General features: G+C 36.4%; 1 protein-coding gene across 2 annotated transcripts in view; it reads right to left on the bottom strand.

The window, feature by feature from the left end:
• LOC103702143 (probable inactive serine/threonine-protein kinase scy1) overlaps positions 1 to 18932 on the bottom strand; it is a 48343-nt gene extending 29411 nt beyond the window's left edge. For both annotated transcript variants that reach the window (XM_039124359.1, XM_008784448.4), the window contains exons 1-8: positions 18740 to 18932; positions 16577 to 16675; positions 14429 to 14580; positions 13620 to 13692; positions 10681 to 10803; positions 8695 to 8803; positions 3469 to 3548; positions 3086 to 3167 (exon numbers count right to left, since the gene is read on the bottom strand). In XM_039124359.1, the coding sequence (XP_038980287.1) occupies positions 3086 to 3167; positions 3469 to 3548; positions 8695 to 8803; positions 10681 to 10803; positions 13620 to 13692; positions 14429 to 14580; positions 16577 to 16675; positions 18740 to 18865 (844 nt within the window). In that variant the 5' untranslated portion in view covers positions 18866 to 18932. The remainder of the gene's footprint in view (positions 1 to 3085; positions 3168 to 3468; positions 3549 to 8694; positions 8804 to 10680; positions 10804 to 13619; positions 13693 to 14428; positions 14581 to 16576; positions 16676 to 18739) is intronic.

Genomic DNA, 18932 nt, shown 5'->3' with positions numbered 1-18932 from the left:
AATAATAAAACAGTTTGGTCTAACCAGGGAAAACCTTAAAAAATATGTGCAGAAGGAATGATATCTTTTAAAGACATCAGATTTTTTATGACTGCTAATAACCATATATAGAATAAGATGACAAAAAAAACAAATATTATATCTTGTAAATATAGAAAAGAAGCCATGTCATCTCCATGCACCCTATTTCAAGAGCTAGAAAGTTGAGAAACCAACTGGAGATTTGACACTTGTATCTATGCATAGTGGTTGAAACCCCTACATACCCAAGTGTTGCATCCAAAGGGGAGTAACATTAGCAAATGAAACAAAATAGTTGGCAATTATCACTTTAAGAAACAAAGGAATTAGATTCGTAAACATGATCAAGAGCTATTGCACTCCATTTCCAAAACTACTAGCTCGAATGTAAAGAAAATGAATAAGTGGCATGGAAGTCGCATATAGTTGTACCTAAGATCCGTAGTTTCGGTACTAGGTACCATATAGATATATGACCGGCACAGTATGACACTGAAACATACTGTACCGACTATTGACACTCGGTACACAAATGCATTACCAATTCGGTAGCTGCACAACATTTTTTGGCTTTTTTTTAAAATCCTTTTTTTGTTTTCAAGATTATTTTAAGGCTACTCAAACATTTTAAATCTTTTTAAGTTGAAGGTGGATTGTAAAACTAGAGTTTACCATGAGATGAACTAATTCATTATGTATAGTGCATCCACTGATGACATTCTATTGCATAGTAAAATTGGGATCAGGATAATCAGAGGAATGACCTAAGTGGTGAATTGGGATAATGCTTAACGGCAAGTGACCATTAATTAAAGGTAATGAGTTATAGGAGCTTTGATGTAAATGATATGTAGAAGCTAGTAGGGTGTAGTGTTAGTGATCATGGAGGTCAGCATGTGATTCAAGAAGCTATGAAGATGAGTTGCAGAAAATGTAATCAGTAGTTAGTGCACTTGCACGAGACAGGGATAATGATCAAATATATTAGTATAAATACTATCATCTGCAGCTTTTGTGTTGTCCGTTGTCTATTAGGTGAATAAATAAAATGCTATTTTCTTTTTGTACATGTATTTAGTAGCTTCAGTGTTTTTTTCTTGGGTGACCTAGATCTTAAGTTTGTTGTGAGATTCTCACTAGTTCCATTCTTTCCTTGAAAGAAAGGTAGAGAAGAAGAAGAAGAAGAAGAAGAAAAAAAGAAAGAAAAGTAGGAAGGGAGAAGAAAATTAAAGAAAGGAAGAAAGGGAAGAAGGAAGAAGAACCCTGTATCGAGCCGAACCTCCAAACTGATCTAAACCAACCCAATACTGCGCCAATTCAGGCCAGTACACCCCAAACCAAACGGTTCAGCGTACCTTGGTTGCCCACTTCCTAATTGCTAGATAGGAACCACGGATGCCCTCCTTTACCATATGCAGTTTTATGAAAGTAATAGACCTCGAAAATTTCACAGTTTTACCAGGAACATCAGAAGTAAGAACCCTGGACCAGTACTGCTTAACTTCAACCACAAAAGCTTCAATTCAAGACACCCCTTTCATCCAACGTTTCAACAACAGTGATATTTTGTTAAAACGGACCCCCAACAGTAACTACTATTAACCATTACAATGGTTACTTTATGACAGCAATTATAATGGCATTATAAAGTACAATAACGGACAATAACAGAAAACAACAGCTTTACTTTCCAGGCAACTTTCAGTTAACAGAAATATTATTTTTTTAGACTGTAAATCTCTTTTGCAGAGAAATTTGGTTAAAAATTTTGAATTTTAAAAAGGAACACTATATTATCTAGGAAAACCATAGAAATGAAGATAGTAGCCATTATTTGCGTTATAACAGACCACTATAGTGGCCTTGATCATTTACCATGTTATTATTGTAATGACAGAGGCCCAAAACCATTATAACAGCCCTTACAGCATTACAATGGCCATTGTTTTAAACCTTGCTTTCATCTCAAACAATAGATTGGTACACTCCAAGAACAAACAAAAAAGAGATTATCATGTCACTCATACAAATAGCCTTGCAAATTTCAAATAAATAATTAATAAGCAGTGAATATACTATCACACTAAACTGATGATGGGGACCAGATGAGCTTAGCACAAAAGGATGATAAGGGATGCACATCCATCCTCTCCCCCAAGTTTTAGATGCCTATTTGAACTATACAAAGTATTGTAAGTTTCTAAAATTCCTAACAATTTTCTTGATTCTCAAATTCCTTGTTCTTCAGATAAACCTCCAAACCAATTCCCAATTAAATGTCCAGCCATTCCTTTTTCCCTAACTCTTAAACAAAATAAACTTCCAAATCCAATGCTTGACTAAATTTGGTAGTTTGCTCCAATCAACACAAAAGTATCAAACTAAATCAATCCCACAGCATAAGTCAGACTGTCCCACCAGATTATAGCACAGAACTCATAGTAAGGTTCCCTCTACACCTTTTTTGACATATCTTGTCCACAAAGCAGTAAAAAAATGTCTAATTGAGCGAAAATTGTTTCAAAGTTGCCATGCTAACTTATTAAAATGAAGGAGAGGACAGAGATGAGGATTCCATTCGAATAAAAATTGCAAGGAATTAGCAGCATTAACACATTACCGCAAAAAAGAAAAGCATTAACACAAACATTTTGTAAATAAATTGTCGTGCATTTGACATGAATCAGTTGTGATTGCTGTAGTCCTTGCCGTCTCACAGAACATATATATTCATCCATTCAGGTCTTTTATATGTGTTATTGCTTTTTTGTTCTCCCTCCATTCTATTTCTCTAACCAATAAAAAGAACTTAAAGGATATTATCACAAACCGTTAAGAAATGATCCAAGGATTTCAGACAAACAGTTCGACAGTATTGGGTAGCCATATCTGGCTAGTCAAGCACTGGTACTTTAATAGAAACATAATACTTATTTTAAGTGGCAAATCATGCAAGAGAACAGTTGCGATGTTTTCCAGAAATTCCGGAATCTAACTATAATTTAAAGTTATGAACAAAAATGAAAAATGAGCTCTTAAAGATTCTGACAAGAAATGAACTTACCACTATTGTCAATAAGCTTTGACGGATTCATCCTCCGAGATGGAGCAGAACTTAACAACCTCTGATAATCTGGAAGTAGCGACTGGGAGAAAAAATATTTATATAACTGGATGTTAACACCAATAATATGATACAATACAACCAATGAGCACCTTATACTAAGGTTTTGAAGTGTGAAGTGGACTATCCCCCTCAAATACTCAGATTTGAAATATGAACAAGATGATTGGATTTTCATTATTTATAATTTAAAATTGGCATTTACACTATGTGCTAAAAAAAGTCATGCATAAAATTACTCCCAAACATCTAGAGAGAAAGAAAAAGGTACAGAGAAACATGAAAAGAAAACAGGAGACACTTCAGTAGTTACAAGCACCAACCTTGGGAATAAAAGCAGTGTTACGCAGCTCCTCTGTTTTGGCCAACTTCGTACCAGAAAATAGTTCATATATTAAACAGCCTGAGAAAATATTGTATGCATGCTATCATGTAAACCAGTCGAACAGGGAGTCAAAGTCGCATCAGAAAATGATAAGAGCAATAACAAAGAAGCAACTTTATGGGAAATGCTGCATATATTAAATTCATTCCTATCATCGTTAGCCATCACTCTCTAACACTTCAGTCCTACATTTTCTGACAAACTCCCAACGTTGGCTCAAGCCACCCCTCATGAAGCAAAGCATGCTCTACAAAAACGAGATGTCCATGTCTTTGGAGTGGTTACCCCATAAGATGGTAGACATACATGCATGAAGCATAATAATATTAGATATTGGCATTACGAAATGAACACATTGAACACAAGAAGTGTAGCTTTTAGGGCCTGTTTGGGTAATCTAGTGAGAACAACAGGAGCCAATCCTACTGGATTCATGGACTAGATAACCATTTGGGCTTCGCCCAAATCAACCCACTCCACCCCCAGAGCATATCCTGCAGGAAAGAAAAAAAAAACTTACGAGGTTTTTTTCTTCTCATGGAAACCGGGACCTATGGATGGTAGACAAACAGACACGAAGAAACACTATTACATGTTGGCATTACAAGCTAAACACGATAAGCGCAAGAAAAGTAGGCCCTTTAGGGCCTGTTGAGTTAATCCAACGAGAACAGCTGTGACCGATCCTGATGGATTCATATACTGGACGACCATTAGGGCCATGCCCATATCAACCAGCTGCATCCCTAGCCCCTATCCTATAGGAAAGAAAAAAAAGACTTTGTGAGGTCCTTTTCCTTCCCATGGCCTCTTGCACTCTCCCTCCCCATCTCATGCTCTCTCCCTTTCACTCTTTCCAGCCCATACCACCAGATCCAGCAAGATTATCCCAACTACGCCCTTAGGAGGAAAATCATACTTCAGATAGAAATGTCAATCCAAATGAAACAGACCAGAAGAACTGACCTTAGGCTTGGTGCCATTAGTTTAAACATAAAGAACTTTTTCTCAATGGAAAACACCCACATATACCTCTTTTTACCTCTTTCTAAAGGAAAAAGATGACTTGGGAAACAGACAGATAAAGAAATCTTGCATTCTTTGTATAAACGACTATGAAGTCCCAAAGTCTTTAGTATGAATTTTTTGTATCTTCACCACTCACCATGAAACAAACAATGTACAAAAAATAGTGATCCTACTAGCCTACATGGCCCACTTAGGTATGACAGCATAGACACCCTCCTCAATTTGCACCATTCAGGTATGAGGATGGGCAGGTTTATAAATTAAGGTCTGTTTGGATAATCCTGCCAGATCCATAGGATTGGGAATAGGATTTCCAGCATTAAAGGATAGCAGGCCTAGGGTAGCCCACATTAACTGGATCTCCCCAGCCCATTACTGCTGGGAATAAAAAAAAAAGACCTCTGTGGTTCCCTTTTCTTCATGCAATGTTCAATCCTCTTCTCCCCCTTGCCCTTTCTCTCTTTGATTTAATGTTCTCAATCCCACAAATCCTAGTGGATGGCATCAATTAAACAAACAGATCCTTAGTAGTAGATTTTGCCACATTGATACCTTCTTATTTCATCTTATTTGATAAAAGTTATATTCCATCTATGGCATTATATGTCACGCCCCAAACCCACCGTTGCCTGGGCATATGACACAGGCCCTCATTCCCTAGAGCAAGGCCCGAGAGAATATGCAAGACCTATAGATTGAACATAACCTCAACATTACTGGACAATATGATCCTTATTTCAAAACAAGATAAAATAATTCCATTATTAAGAAGTAACAAAATTTGTCCAATTGTAGATTTCGGTTACTTCACTAATATTAGTGACACACTAACTATTCCTCCTCTCACCAGCAATCCCAAACCATAGCCAAGTACTGAGCATGCCCCCACATACAGCTCTAAAAAATGATTGATATGATCTAATGGCTAGGTAAGAACACCCCCACATACATCATGTGTAATTATCATGAAATCATAAACCAACTATCCAACACTTGTAATTACTGCTCAAACAAGCCGATATATAAATATATCATATATCATCAAAAATAATGATTCTATTCAAAATGGATATATCATGTATCATCAAAATAGCTATTCTATTCAATAGAGGTTTCAAATAATTTATCTGCCATTTTCTAATTAGCACAATCCAGATCCAACAATAGTTAGCTTCCTAGCTTTCGACTAACCACGGTCACCTTCCAATCTATAAGGGGTTCACTATAATACCACATTCCTGCCCATGGCAAGGTTATCCATAAAGTCATTCCCCAACCCATTAGTGGCAATCCATAAAACCATGTTTCTGCCCATGGCAAGAATATCCACAATGTCATACTCCAGCCCGTGGCAGACAATAAGGGTGTGCACGGTTCGGGTCAGGTCAGTATGGAGATATACCTAAAACTGAACCGATTAAACATAGTTCCCTAAAATTAAAAAGAAATCAAAAAGAAATCGAACCAATTGTTAACAAAAACCGCTTGACATCGATCCGAGAAATTTGATTCAGTTCGGTTCGGTTCGATTTATCAGTTTGATGTTCAATGGATTGGTCTAAATGAGCTAGGCTAAGTCTAACATAAAAAACTCCATTTTATATGCAAGAGAAAATATAAAAAAATAAAAAATGAATATATATAATATATGGGTTGGGTCGTTTTGGTTTGAATCGGTTTTTTAAGAACTCAAACCGAAACTGAACCACATTTTTTTGGTTCAAGCCCTTCTCAAACCGACACCAAGTTTGATTTCAAAAAAGCCAATGTAAACCAAAACCGAATAGACCAATGAGGTCGGATTGGTGGTCCGACCGGATTTTTTGCACACTCCTAACAAGCAATCCATAGTACTACTTTCCTACCCAAAGCGAGGCTATTTACAATGTCACAATCCAGCGAGTAACTTGCAATCCACATTAACAAGGATAGTCCAAATACCACCAGCTCAACCAACCAATTATACAAAATTCAGTCTTATGCTTTCCAAATAAAAAGCAACGTACCATATTCCATGCAAATCAAAACATCAATAACATGACTCATATGCATAAAGAAGCATATACATATATATGTATGTATGTATGTATGCGTGTGTATGTTTTTTATGTATATACGTGTCATATATCAATGATTTTGGTTCGCACGGAATATGATACCTGTTTACATTGAACTTTGCAAGGAATATTGTATTAAATTATTTTTTATTTGGCAATATAAGATGGAATTTTGTATAACTGGATAGTTGATTAAGAGGTATTTGGACTAGCCACACTAATATAGATGGCTAATCACAAGCTGGATTATAATATTATATAGAGCCTCACCAGTGGCAGGAACGTGGTACTGAATTGCCGGTCATGAGATGGAGCATGATATTATGGATATTCTTGCTATGGGCAGGAATGTAGTATTATGGATTGTCTTTTTTTTTGAGAGAGATAGGAATGATACTATAGATTGTTAGTTACGGGCTAGAGCATTACATTATGGATAGCCTCGCCACAAGCAGTAATATGATATCATGGTTTGCTAGTCACGTGTTGCAGCATGATTGTGATTAATCCAAAGCTAGAAAGTTAATTGTTATCGGATCCAAATCATGTTAATTAGAAAATGGCATATATTTGAAACCACTGTTGAATAAAACATTTATTTTGATGATATATGATATATCCCTCTTGAACATATTGGTTATTTTAATGAATTATGATGTAATTATATATATGTGCTTGTTTCAATAGTAATTACAAATGCTCGATAGTTGGTATATGATTTCATGATGAATTCATTTATTTCGGTCTGATTATCTGCTAAGTTTTATTATTAGATTATTTATGCTAGTGTGTGTGGAGGGTGATTTTTACTAAGTTGTTAGCTCAACACCACTCTATTACTTTCTTTTCAAAGCTACATAATGCTTAGTACTTGGCTATGATTTAGGATTACTAGTAAGAAGAGGAATAGTTAGAGCATCACTAGTCAAATAATTGAAAGTTGTAATTGGACTTGTTAATGATGGAATTATTCCATCCTACTTTGAATTGAGGGTCGCATTGTCCAATAATGAAGAGGTTGTGTTTAATCTTGCATATTTTCTTGAATCTTGCCCTACGGAATGTGGCCCTGTAACATGCTCAGCACGAATAGTAGGTATATGAGAACCCATGCAAACATATGTTTAGTCCCACATCGAATATGTGTGGAGATGATCTTAGATACTTATACAGTGCCAAAGAACCTAAACAATATTTTCTAGCTAGCCTTTTGGGTACGATCTTGGTTTATTACAAATGGTTGAGTGGAATTAGCTCATAGCTCACGTGGACTAGGAGGCATTGCAGCATAGGCCCATTTAGGACTTACCATGAACCGGCCGTGGTACTTGTGATTAAATTTGATTGAATTGGACCATTAACCTGGCTAGGACACCAAGGCTTAAATGGAAGGGGTATATAAGAACCCGTGCAGGCATATGTGCAGTCCCATATTGGCTACTTACACAAAGCCAAAAAACCTAAACAATACTTTCTGGCTAGCCTTTTCAGGTGAGGTCTTGAGTTATTAATTATATCTTTGTAGATTTCTCACAATCTTTACTGACATTTTTAATTCATTTATTTTTGAGCCACCTTGACCATTGAGTGCACACCTAGCACTAAGGCAATTTTTCAAACCATAGGAAGCAATTTATTAATTTTAAACTTTATATTTTCTTTTTGTTCTTTTACTTCCATTGTAGCTTTTAACTTGTATTTCTTAACATCTTTCGAGTAACTTTGATTGGCAAGTTTATGAGGTCCCATTGTGAGTTAGAAGCCGTCAGTTATCGAGACCATCCACAACCTCCCAAATCCCTCCTACTTCTCCACCCTCTCCCACTTCCACTTTCAACTGATCAAGTACTTCATATTGTTTCTCATCCATTTTAGGATATAACACATGGAAATCCAAATGCCCTTGAAATGTGAATATTGCAATAAGCATCTGATAAAGAGGTTAGTCCGAAGAATACTAGATGTGCCATTAGTGAAGGCATGAGTAGCTCCAGGCTCTAGAACAACATGCAAAAGACCAGCATCACATGCAAGCAAACAGACTGACCAGATATAATAGACAAAAAAGTTGGACTTACCTAATCCCCATGAATCAAGTGCCCATGGAGGTGACTTTCTAATTGCTGCCCAGTCTGACTTTAACAACTCCATAGGTTTGTATTGTGATCCAACCAGCCACTCAAATTGCTGCAATAAGAACATAAAACCAAAATTATCAAATTCAATAGATATTTACCACCCAAGTTTAAAAAAAGACAATATATGATAATATGTCCAGCAAAGAGAAAACAGATACTTATCAACTTTTGAAATTCATCATGTTGCTGCATCTAGTACCAAAAAGAGATAAGTGGCAACTATTCAAAAGATTTCCCCTTAAAAACATTAAGAACTTGGACACCATAACCAGAAGGAACATAAATTGATATGCATATGGAGGTTACCAGTTTTTTGCTAACTGGACCAAGAAATCAAATCATTGACAAAAGGGAAAATTTATCGAATTAGGAGAACCACATACACCAAGTGCCACATAAATACAGATTATAATTACTGAATGACTTCCTTCAACAAATTCCTACACATGAAAAAGAAAACATAGCAGTACGAGCTAAATATAATATACATGTATGATGTATCCATTGGTCATATGCATGATTTTTTTTTCTCTTGCATTCCCATTACCCATATTCAAAGCTTATGAAGATATTTCCTATGATACTATCTTAGCCAAATATGCCAGCCTACAAAACTTGTAATTTGTAAACAATTGAAAAGACAGACATAGAAATTTGCTTAGCATACTTTGAGCTACAACCAAGGGGTTAAAATAATAGTACCACAAACATACAAGATTATTATAAATTTGCATAGAAGCAAACCTTGGCTTCTAGTTAATGATGGGGCTCAAAATTAGAATAATTAGTCTTCCCAAATTGCTCATGTAGGCACTAATGTTTGTGTCATACTGAGCAACGGCATCACTTTAACATCTTCTTTGTTTTTCTAGGATTTGGAATGCTGACATTTCCAAAAACATTGACAACATGACCTGGCACATCACTCCAAAGACACCACAAAAATTTGAGTTTCTAGCTTAACTTAGAAGTGGCAGCACTTGGCACAATTTTTGAAGTTTCTCATCAAAAAGTGCACTTCAGTGGAAGTTTTAAAACATAAACACATAATTGATTCAAGTATTAAACAGCAATAGAAAGTTGGATATCTCCAAAGAGTTGTCAAATTGTCACAAATTTATCTTCTTTTTAATTCGTGTAAAATGATATGAAATGCATGCTTTTTGTCACCATCAAAATGGAGTGCCCTACCTACAGCAGTCAGTAAGTGCCAAAACTTGGCAGCTTTCAAAAATCCTATCAAAAGACACTCTAGTGCAAATTTTGATCTATCATACCTTTTTATTTTCCTTTCCCTAATGCAATATAGATTGAAATGTTATTTTTTTAATAAGTACAATGGACTACTCAACTCAGTCCGGTAGTCATTACTTGTTGACATATCTATATAATATATTTGTGTATGTGTGTGGAAAATGTGTGCACACACACATTTGTATATATAATCATATTTATATTTGTATTCTTATATCTTCTTTAGGAGTGCCTTGTGTCAAGTTTTTTAGGGCCAGGGAGTTGGAATATTTAGAGCACCTGAAAATTTGGCATTATAGAAAGGTGACATCGTTAAGTAATTACATATAACTCCATCTGCAATACAATAACCTTACTTGAGCCACTAGAAAAAAACTGAAAAAGATTCGAGAACATGAGGTAGAAAAGGTTGGTGGCGGAGTGATCATACAACATCCAGAAAATACACCCAGTAAGCAGCTATATGCATATAATTTGAATATTTTGAATTTGTACTTTAATTTTCTGAAACTTTCTGATTTAGCTGCATTATAGAACCAGGTCAATTCCAATTCCCTACATGAATTACATAAACAAATTTAGCTAATGTTCTTATCTAAAGCATTCTGATAATTTGAGCAATCAAAAGTTGTGGAATGGCAGCAAGCAATGATAAAATAAAACAGAACTCACCAGCATAGAGCTGTTAGAAGCTTCACTGTTCCCATCAAACTCTGATAGGACGTCAAAGGCATGCAGCTTCCAGTCCAATGACTGAGTCACAACGACACTAGCCAAACAGACATTACCATGAACCTGAAATGGTAGTACAAAATTCTTTAGATATAGCAATTTTCGTACTAGTACAGTAGAGATAATGGCTCATATTCATATAATCAAACAAAAAGAAAGTGCTAGAAACTTTGAAAATTTTAAGAAAACTGTGATGGTTAGTAACGATGACTTGTGTAAGAGCTACATGTGCCACAACAATGAAGAATACAGTATTCCTCAACCCCTTGTTTTGTTGATAAGGAAACAAAGATCGATAAAACTAAAACGGAAAGCATTAACCTTACCTTAAGCACCTACATATATTACTAAATATATTTCTCAGAGTATTAGGACTTGGGAGATGAGAGCTTCTTATGCATGATCAAACAAAGATACTCGAATGATTTATAGGATAGCGTGGTGGTTGGATTTTCCTGTTAAGAATGGCACTTGCAATTTCCATGGACAGCTCAGAATGGGGGGAAAAGTATACATGCTCATCACCATAATTTTGTAGCAACAAAAATGCACAGGCAATATGTTAATTTCAAACCAAACCAACTCTCCATCCTATCATACATTACATACTAAGGTTCAAGGATCACATGATGGACTAAAGAGAAAAGGATCCTAGGAATAGGAATTACTTTGCCAGGATGTAACACGAGCTAGATGATGACATGCAAACTAGGAACAACATTGCTTGCTAATTAATTGCCTTCATCCAGCTGACTTTTTATCCATGGCACTTCTTAAAATATTTCTCTCATAGGGACAGAAGGAATATCATCCTTTTCCTAAAATATGGCATTTGAGAAACAGCTGTACATGCATCTCCACCAACTTGCCCCCGTGTCATAGTGGATCAAGTTTGATCTTCTCCAGAGAAGTTGGTGAGAAGTCTTTTTACAACAACAAGCACTGCAGTATATCGCCCTTTAGCATATTAAAAACTTGTTATGACACTGCAACAAGCAACATCCCTGGATCCAATCTCTGAATACAGTAATACTAATCTGACACGCAAAGGAGACAGCTCTCTAAGGGGCTCCACGTTCCTTCCATTTCATTACTCATACACAAAAGTGGAAGAGGAAGCAAAGCCTTCCTCTTCTAGAATCTGTTGAAGCATCCAATACATTCAAAATGTCATTTAATTGAAGCAGCAGGCCCATCGCCTCTGAAGATCAGTCATTTGAAAGTCATAGTTTCAAAGAATCAAACCTACAGGACCATTATAATAAGATGATTTATGATCAAAGCTTTTGACTGTGGAAGAGAGAGTTCTGGGCCACTTGGTGACATTACGAGATATGCCGTTTTATACAAGTAACATGTATAGCTACTTTAAGAGTTTATTCTACAAAGTCCCTTTTTGACATTCCAATAGGTTGCTTAATGACAATTCCAGTGTTATAAGATACCATTTTTTTAGTAATTTACAACAGTTCATCATGGAGTTTTAAAAGTGAGAGTTAAAATGCATATCCACATAAAAGGAAATCCTGGCCTCTTGATAAGTTCATATAAGCCCTTTGGACTGGATAACTGTGCCGGGATCTATTACTTGTTACTATGTCTGATTTAAGTGGTAGGCTTGAGATTCTAGGTAATAGGATCTTTTTACTGGATAGATGCATATTGGTTCCTGATGCAGTAGGATTCAGAATAAAATTTTCTTTGTCCTCCCTTCTCTTGTAAAAACTTGGATGCTATTTTTGCTTAACACCATCCTCTTCCTGCATATACTTAAGCTAGAGCTAATCAATCCCTGGGTCAGGCCGGGCTCAGGCCGAGTTCTATAGCAAAAGTTAGGCCCAGGCTTGACCCAACTTTGCAGAGCCAGTCCCAGGCCCCCCCGCCAGGCCCGATCGGGCTTAAGCAGATCAAAGCTGCCTCAAAACAGAGAATAAAAAGAGAACGGAAAAGACTGCCACAGAGGTGAGGGAAAAAAAGTGACCAAGAGAAAATGAGAACAAGCTGAAACTGATGTCTCAAAACGGGCCAAGAAGACACTTTTTTCAGAGATCAAACTCTTTTAGGGAAAAATTGAAAGAGAAATAAACCCACATAGTTAGACGGAGCATTTAAGCAGTAGATCGCTCTTTTCTCTCAACCTTCTCTTTGCAGGTCAAATAAACCAAGCGAAATCACATATGATTAAGCCCAAAAAAACAACTTTTTCTACAAATGTATCTAACATCAAATCCCAAATAACCCCCAAAAAAAATCAAAACCAAGAAGCAATAGTCCCTTACCAAGCACAAGAACTCAAAGAGGCATGAGAGAGGCGTGAAATCAGCCAAGGAAGAGAGAGAGATGGCCGCGGAGAGGTGCCAGTGGCTAAACAAGCATGAGAAGCCCTAGAGAGAGTAGAGAGAGGAGGGGCTTCAGCGGCTACCAAGAGGAGAGATCTGATAGAGTTAGAGTTTCTTAATTCTTATATGTATATACAAGCCGGGCCTGGCCGGGTCAAGCTGTCTTTTAAATTTTTTAGGCCCGACCCAATTTTTTGATCAGGACTATTTTTTGCCCAAGCCTGTCCCACTGGCCTATTTTTAGTGCCCAGGACCACTAACTTTCGGGCTAGGTGGGCCACATAGCATGTGATCAGCTCTAACTTAAGCATAAGCAAACCTTACGTGCTATTCGGCTGTAACCACGTCAAAAGATTTTAAGAAAAAGCAATTTAAAATGAACTCAAGCTACTGGACATTTGCTGACTAATAGAAGGAGAAACGACGGACATGATAAGTCTTACTTAGCAATGGACAATGATATTGACTAAATGCAGAAGGCATTATAAACTTAATATTGGATGACACTGTAACAAATTCAACAGTTTCAGAGTTACGTACAAGTTTGCAATCATTATTTAAAAAGCTCACAGCTTTAGATATCTGGTGGAGACCCCATGCAAAATACTCATCCCTGCATGTCAATGACAGATAACAAAACATGAAAACCCATAAAATAAAATGTATACAAAACTAATTCTATATATTAGAACAATGCACAAACTACTGTGCTTCCACATTTTATGTATAAACCCTTACAATTAAATTATAATGCCAAGCTACATGAGGAAATCATCATTAACATAAAATGAAATTCACTTTGATACTGCTAGTGCAAAGAAGTCGCAGCCAAACAAATCAGCAAAAAGATCACTAATGATTCAATCATATGTTACAACAGATTTCATAAGCATCAACAAGACAAAGTCATTCCAGTATTGACAAACTGAGATGGGAACATCCCTTCTACAATTAAGGAAAGGAGCAATGAGAAGTACTCACATCTTTAGTGAAAAAGGTTATAATAAAAGAGGAGAAATTATAGAACTTCAAACAATTTAGGTGTTGAAGGAAAAAAGAAACAACATATGCATGAGAATAGAAACAATTCAAAGTTAATTCATTTTAGCATGCCAAGATATTAATAGATGACAGGATTTTTTTTGCTTAATATGGATTAATGACAACAAAAAAACCTGACTGATGCAAACAAATGACAGAGATTGTTACTTTAAATACCAAAATGATCCATTAAGTATGGTGTTCGTGTAGTCTGCCTGAATGATACTTCTTACCAAAAATTAGTGCTTAGTTGATTCTGCAAAAGGAGTACAAACATAAGCATAGTTTGCAAAAGGGAGTTCATATACCTTTGGGTACCTTCTAAACCTAATTCTTTTATCTTTTCTGCAAGGGGTGTCACTGGTTCAGTTACAATGTAAATCGTATGTTTCGCAGTAGATCCATCAACAATTTCGGCCTCAGTGCTATGTAGGAAAGACAAGATATTTGGATGCCTGACCTGCAAGGTACCAAATAAAGCTTCTTAGCCAGCCTGTCATAATGAGTTAAGACATCACTGGCATGTGTCCGTTATAAGGAAATATAAAATTAAAATCTCACAACCAATATGCAAGGCAAATTCCAAACTGAAAAGCAAATAATTTGAAACTTAATTACATAACTCTATAGCAAAGACCTTTATTATGGATCCAACACAAATTTACATGAAGGTAGCCTTCCTAACTAGCCAAGTGCAAAAAAAACACTTTGTTATGTAGCTAACAACAGGTTAAAAAAAAAAATTGCAAACATCCCAATAGATAAACTAGACTCTAATGTTATGTAGTCCCAGAAAAAATGAAAATTGTGACTGAATCTGGTTTTGTTAAACTTTGGGTATGGGTTGGTTAAGGTGCTCTCTATTAGAAATGCACCAACGTGGCACTTGCAGTGAACAACGAGCAAGGACACTCACAGCAAACGGGACAAAGTTGGTTCCAACAAAGGAACAGCTGGTTGCCATTTGGGGCGACCCAACACTGAGACATAATGACAAGGTGGTAATATGAGCGACAATAAGGATGTTAACCAAACAAATCCAGTCCACAAACAGGAGGAACACCAAGGTCTACAAGCTTTATTATGTGGAGAAAAATATTAATACAAAACGAACTCAAATAGGGACAATAGTGATGATAGTGACATTGTTAGCATGGATGCACCAGATATGCACTTCAAAGGAAAAAATTGAAAGACTCATAAGTTAGTTAACACAAGGTAAAATAGAGACAGGTTTGTAACTTTCTTTCTATAACGGGAGAGACATATGGGCATTAGCAATTGCATAGTGGGTATGCGAGTATACATGGAGATCAAAAGTTTAGCACTAGGAATTATAAGCAGATGTGCAGATTGAAATAAGTACTAACAAATTTACCAAAAACAAAATTTCTTTTCTTAGGATTAGACCCAACATGACTGGATAATGCTTGTCCTTTAGGTGCATATTGATGTAGTAAAGAATAAAGGCTATAACATATCCCAGAAGAAAGTTGACTGCCCAAAATAATTTAGACTATATCAGTTCGCAGATAAGAAAATTCTAGAATAGCAAAAGTTATGCTTACAGTAATAGTTATGCCACACATTATATTGTTTCTTTGGCTACAATTCTTCAAATAACTTTTGGGTTTCTGTTTTTTCTTGTTTTCCCCAAAAGAAAGTAAAAAGTAGACACAACTGATACCTTTATGCCACGAATAGCTTATAACAACTTCCCGTTGGAATGGTGATGCCTGACATAAACAAGTTTGACCAGCATGACTATTCCTTACTTATGATTGTTTTATACAGTCGGTTGGCAGGCATAGGGCTTATTCCAAGACTTATGCCTGTTTTGTTCCATGACCAAACTCTATCTTACTGATTATGAATTTTTATTACAAAGCTGAAAAATAGAAAATAGCGATAACCAAACAAAAGAAAGACTTCATCTAAAGTCATAGCAAAAAAAAAAAGATGAGAAGCCACAAGATTCTGATCATCCTAACCAAGATTTGCCGTCTCGGTACTAGACTCCGTACCGGTGCCACACTAGCACTAAATTGGTACCGTACAGTACAGAGTCTTTTCGGTGTACTGACACTCGGTATATCGGTATGCCTCTTGTACAAAGTACCGGTACTGAACTGGTACAGTACAATACGCCCTATAACATCTAATTTGAGCCGGTACAGCCAACTATGATCCTAACTCTAGAGTCATTTCTTGACATAGTTTAGGTTCATGCTCAAAAAACATAAACTCGTTCCAATGTATATTTTAACAAGAACCATGTTGAAAGATATACTGAAACAAAAAAAAAATGAAAAAGATATAGAATTGTCATCTGATTGTACTTGAAAGCTCAGAAGCATTCCAATGATCCTCTAGTAGATAAACAAAATGAGACCGATATAAAGCCTGAATTCTAACTTACACACCCAAGCAACAGATACATATGATGCATAACTTACAGTTCTCAGGCGCTTAACACCATTACGACCAGCAGCCAAGTGACCATCTTGACTGTTACTTCCTGAAAGAGAAAAAATGGATACCATCGATCCGTCATCCTGGAAAAACAGACAACAGAATCTGAGGAGCAAGCAAAAAAAAGAACAAAGAGAATAAAACAATATAGTACAATCATGCATTTCTCAAGGCAGTATAGAACATTAAATCTTTCAATATATGCTTAAATACACCTATACAGATATGAAATGGCTGTGAGTGTGAAAGCTTAAAAAGAAGCCAATTACAAACATTAATATGGCATATCCATGACATTAGGGTGACTATCGGTGGCATTCCGTAAGTATAGTCTTTCATCTCTTCATAGTGGTAAGAAAAATAAGTGGCTTCTAAATCAAGGGAAACATCTCAAGTTGTTTGTTAATTCCAGCAGTTTGCAGGCATGAGCAAACTTATAGTAGATCCATGCTAAGATAGCAACATAACCATGAGCTCTATGATCCAAAATGAGAGGACAAGTTGAATGATTGGCAAAAAACAGATGCATTGGAGATCATGTGGTGGTAAAAGCAATGATAATGGAGGGTGCATGATATTTCTGAAACTATTAGAAGGTTAGAAACAAAGAAACTATTATAAAGGAGAAGCAAAAGTAAATGAAGATGAAGGCATAATTTTTTGATAGAATTGCAGCTAGTAGCACTAACTACTGGGGATCAAACGCTAGCTTGCTTTAGGATGGGTTGTTCCTGACTTCCTAATAATCCTACATGCAAAAAAAATATTGGCTTTGATCTTCTAGTCCCTCTAATAATCAAGAGACTGCCACGGGCTTCCCTTTATTAAATATTGGCTTTTTATTTAATTAAAAAGAAGAAGGCAATATTATCATCACTTTCCTTTCAAAGAGATATCAATGACAGTTAGATTGCAATTAGGATTTAACCTATTTTATAAGGACTTTAAGTTGTCTCTCTTAAACCTTACTGATAGAACTAAAAAATATTTTTCAATTTAGGATTGGGCTGAGAACTAATCACAAGTATGCAAACAGTGTTGCATCAAGGCAAAAGGAACAGGTATGGACCAAGGCTAGGATGCAGTTTTTGTGAAAAAATATTGTGTTAAAGAGGGTAATATGCAATGTGTCACAACCTAAGGAGCATGCTAAATGAGGAAACTTGGCACGTGAATTGTGGTTGTCAGTTCTTGTCACAAGTATGCAAACAGTAATGCATCTAGGTAAAAGAAACTCAAACAGGTAAAGTCCAAGCCTAGGAAGCAGTTTTTGTGAGAACATCATGTTAAAGAGTCTAATATGCAAAGTGTCATAATTCAGAAGCATGCGAATGAGGAGACTTGGCACATGAATAGTGGTTGCTAGTTCTTGATCGACGATAAAAAAATAGAAAAGCCTGATTATTTAGATTCAAGAACCATGGGTGTCTCATCAGAAGAAGATGTTCATGGCCACGTATCTGGATGAAAACCACAGACTAACACATTCATTCACTCCTCATATGATGTCATTCCAACAAATAACCAAAACAGTCATACAAAACAACCACTAGAACAATGTGTGGCCTGGCAACAGCTAACTTCCTAAGTTGAAAACAAACACGTCTGTCAAACTTCACCAACGCAGTCACACTGAAGCAACAAACTTTTATGAGTGCAAACCAAATTCTTGATTTTTTTCCTCTAGAATTATTATAATAACTCGAGAAAAGATCCTACACATTCACAAGAACTTCTTTGACAAGTAGTTTGTGAAGCAAAGCAAAATCTTTTTGTGCACTCATTGATCTCATCCTTCCCCATACTCGGATCAGAATCAAGAAACCCTACAATTCTAGAACTCCCTAATAATCCCAAGATCGCATATCTTTCCCGATTTAAAAATCAAAAAAGAGCAGCGAAGAAAAAGACGGAAATCAAGAAATCAAGAAACAACAAAAGGAAAAAAAAAAAAACTGAAATTCTCAACAAGTAGATTCCAATCGGTAAAAGAAAACAACCTTCCAACCTAATCGATTTCTTAACATGGTGACAAGCCAAATTCAACATTATAGCGCCAATCAAGATGCGATCTTTCCAGACATCATAACAACGATTCAATGAATAAATCAAGATAAAGAGAAGAGAGGGATGGGAAATTGGGGAACCTTGGAGGTGCCGCGGTAGTGAGTCCAGGATCCCCAGGCGGAGGGGTAGGGTTCGCCGACGTTGTACGGGAGATCCCTGATGCCAGCGCCGGATCCGGCCACCACACCCTTGAGAAATCTGAACATTGTTTCCTCGCCTCGGAAAAGCGGAGAGAGGAGAAGAGAAGAAGAGAGAGAGAGAGAGAGAGAAGGG

The sequence above is a fragment of the Phoenix dactylifera genome, chromosome 3 (genome assembly GCF_009389715.1).
Source record: "Phoenix dactylifera cultivar Barhee BC4 chromosome 3, palm_55x_up_171113_PBpolish2nd_filt_p, whole genome shotgun sequence".
In the NCBI taxonomy this organism is placed as follows: Eukaryota; Viridiplantae; Streptophyta; class Magnoliopsida; order Arecales; family Arecaceae; genus Phoenix; species Phoenix dactylifera.
Note: the sequence above shows the minus strand (reverse complement) of the source record. Positions and strands in the feature narration are given on the sequence as shown.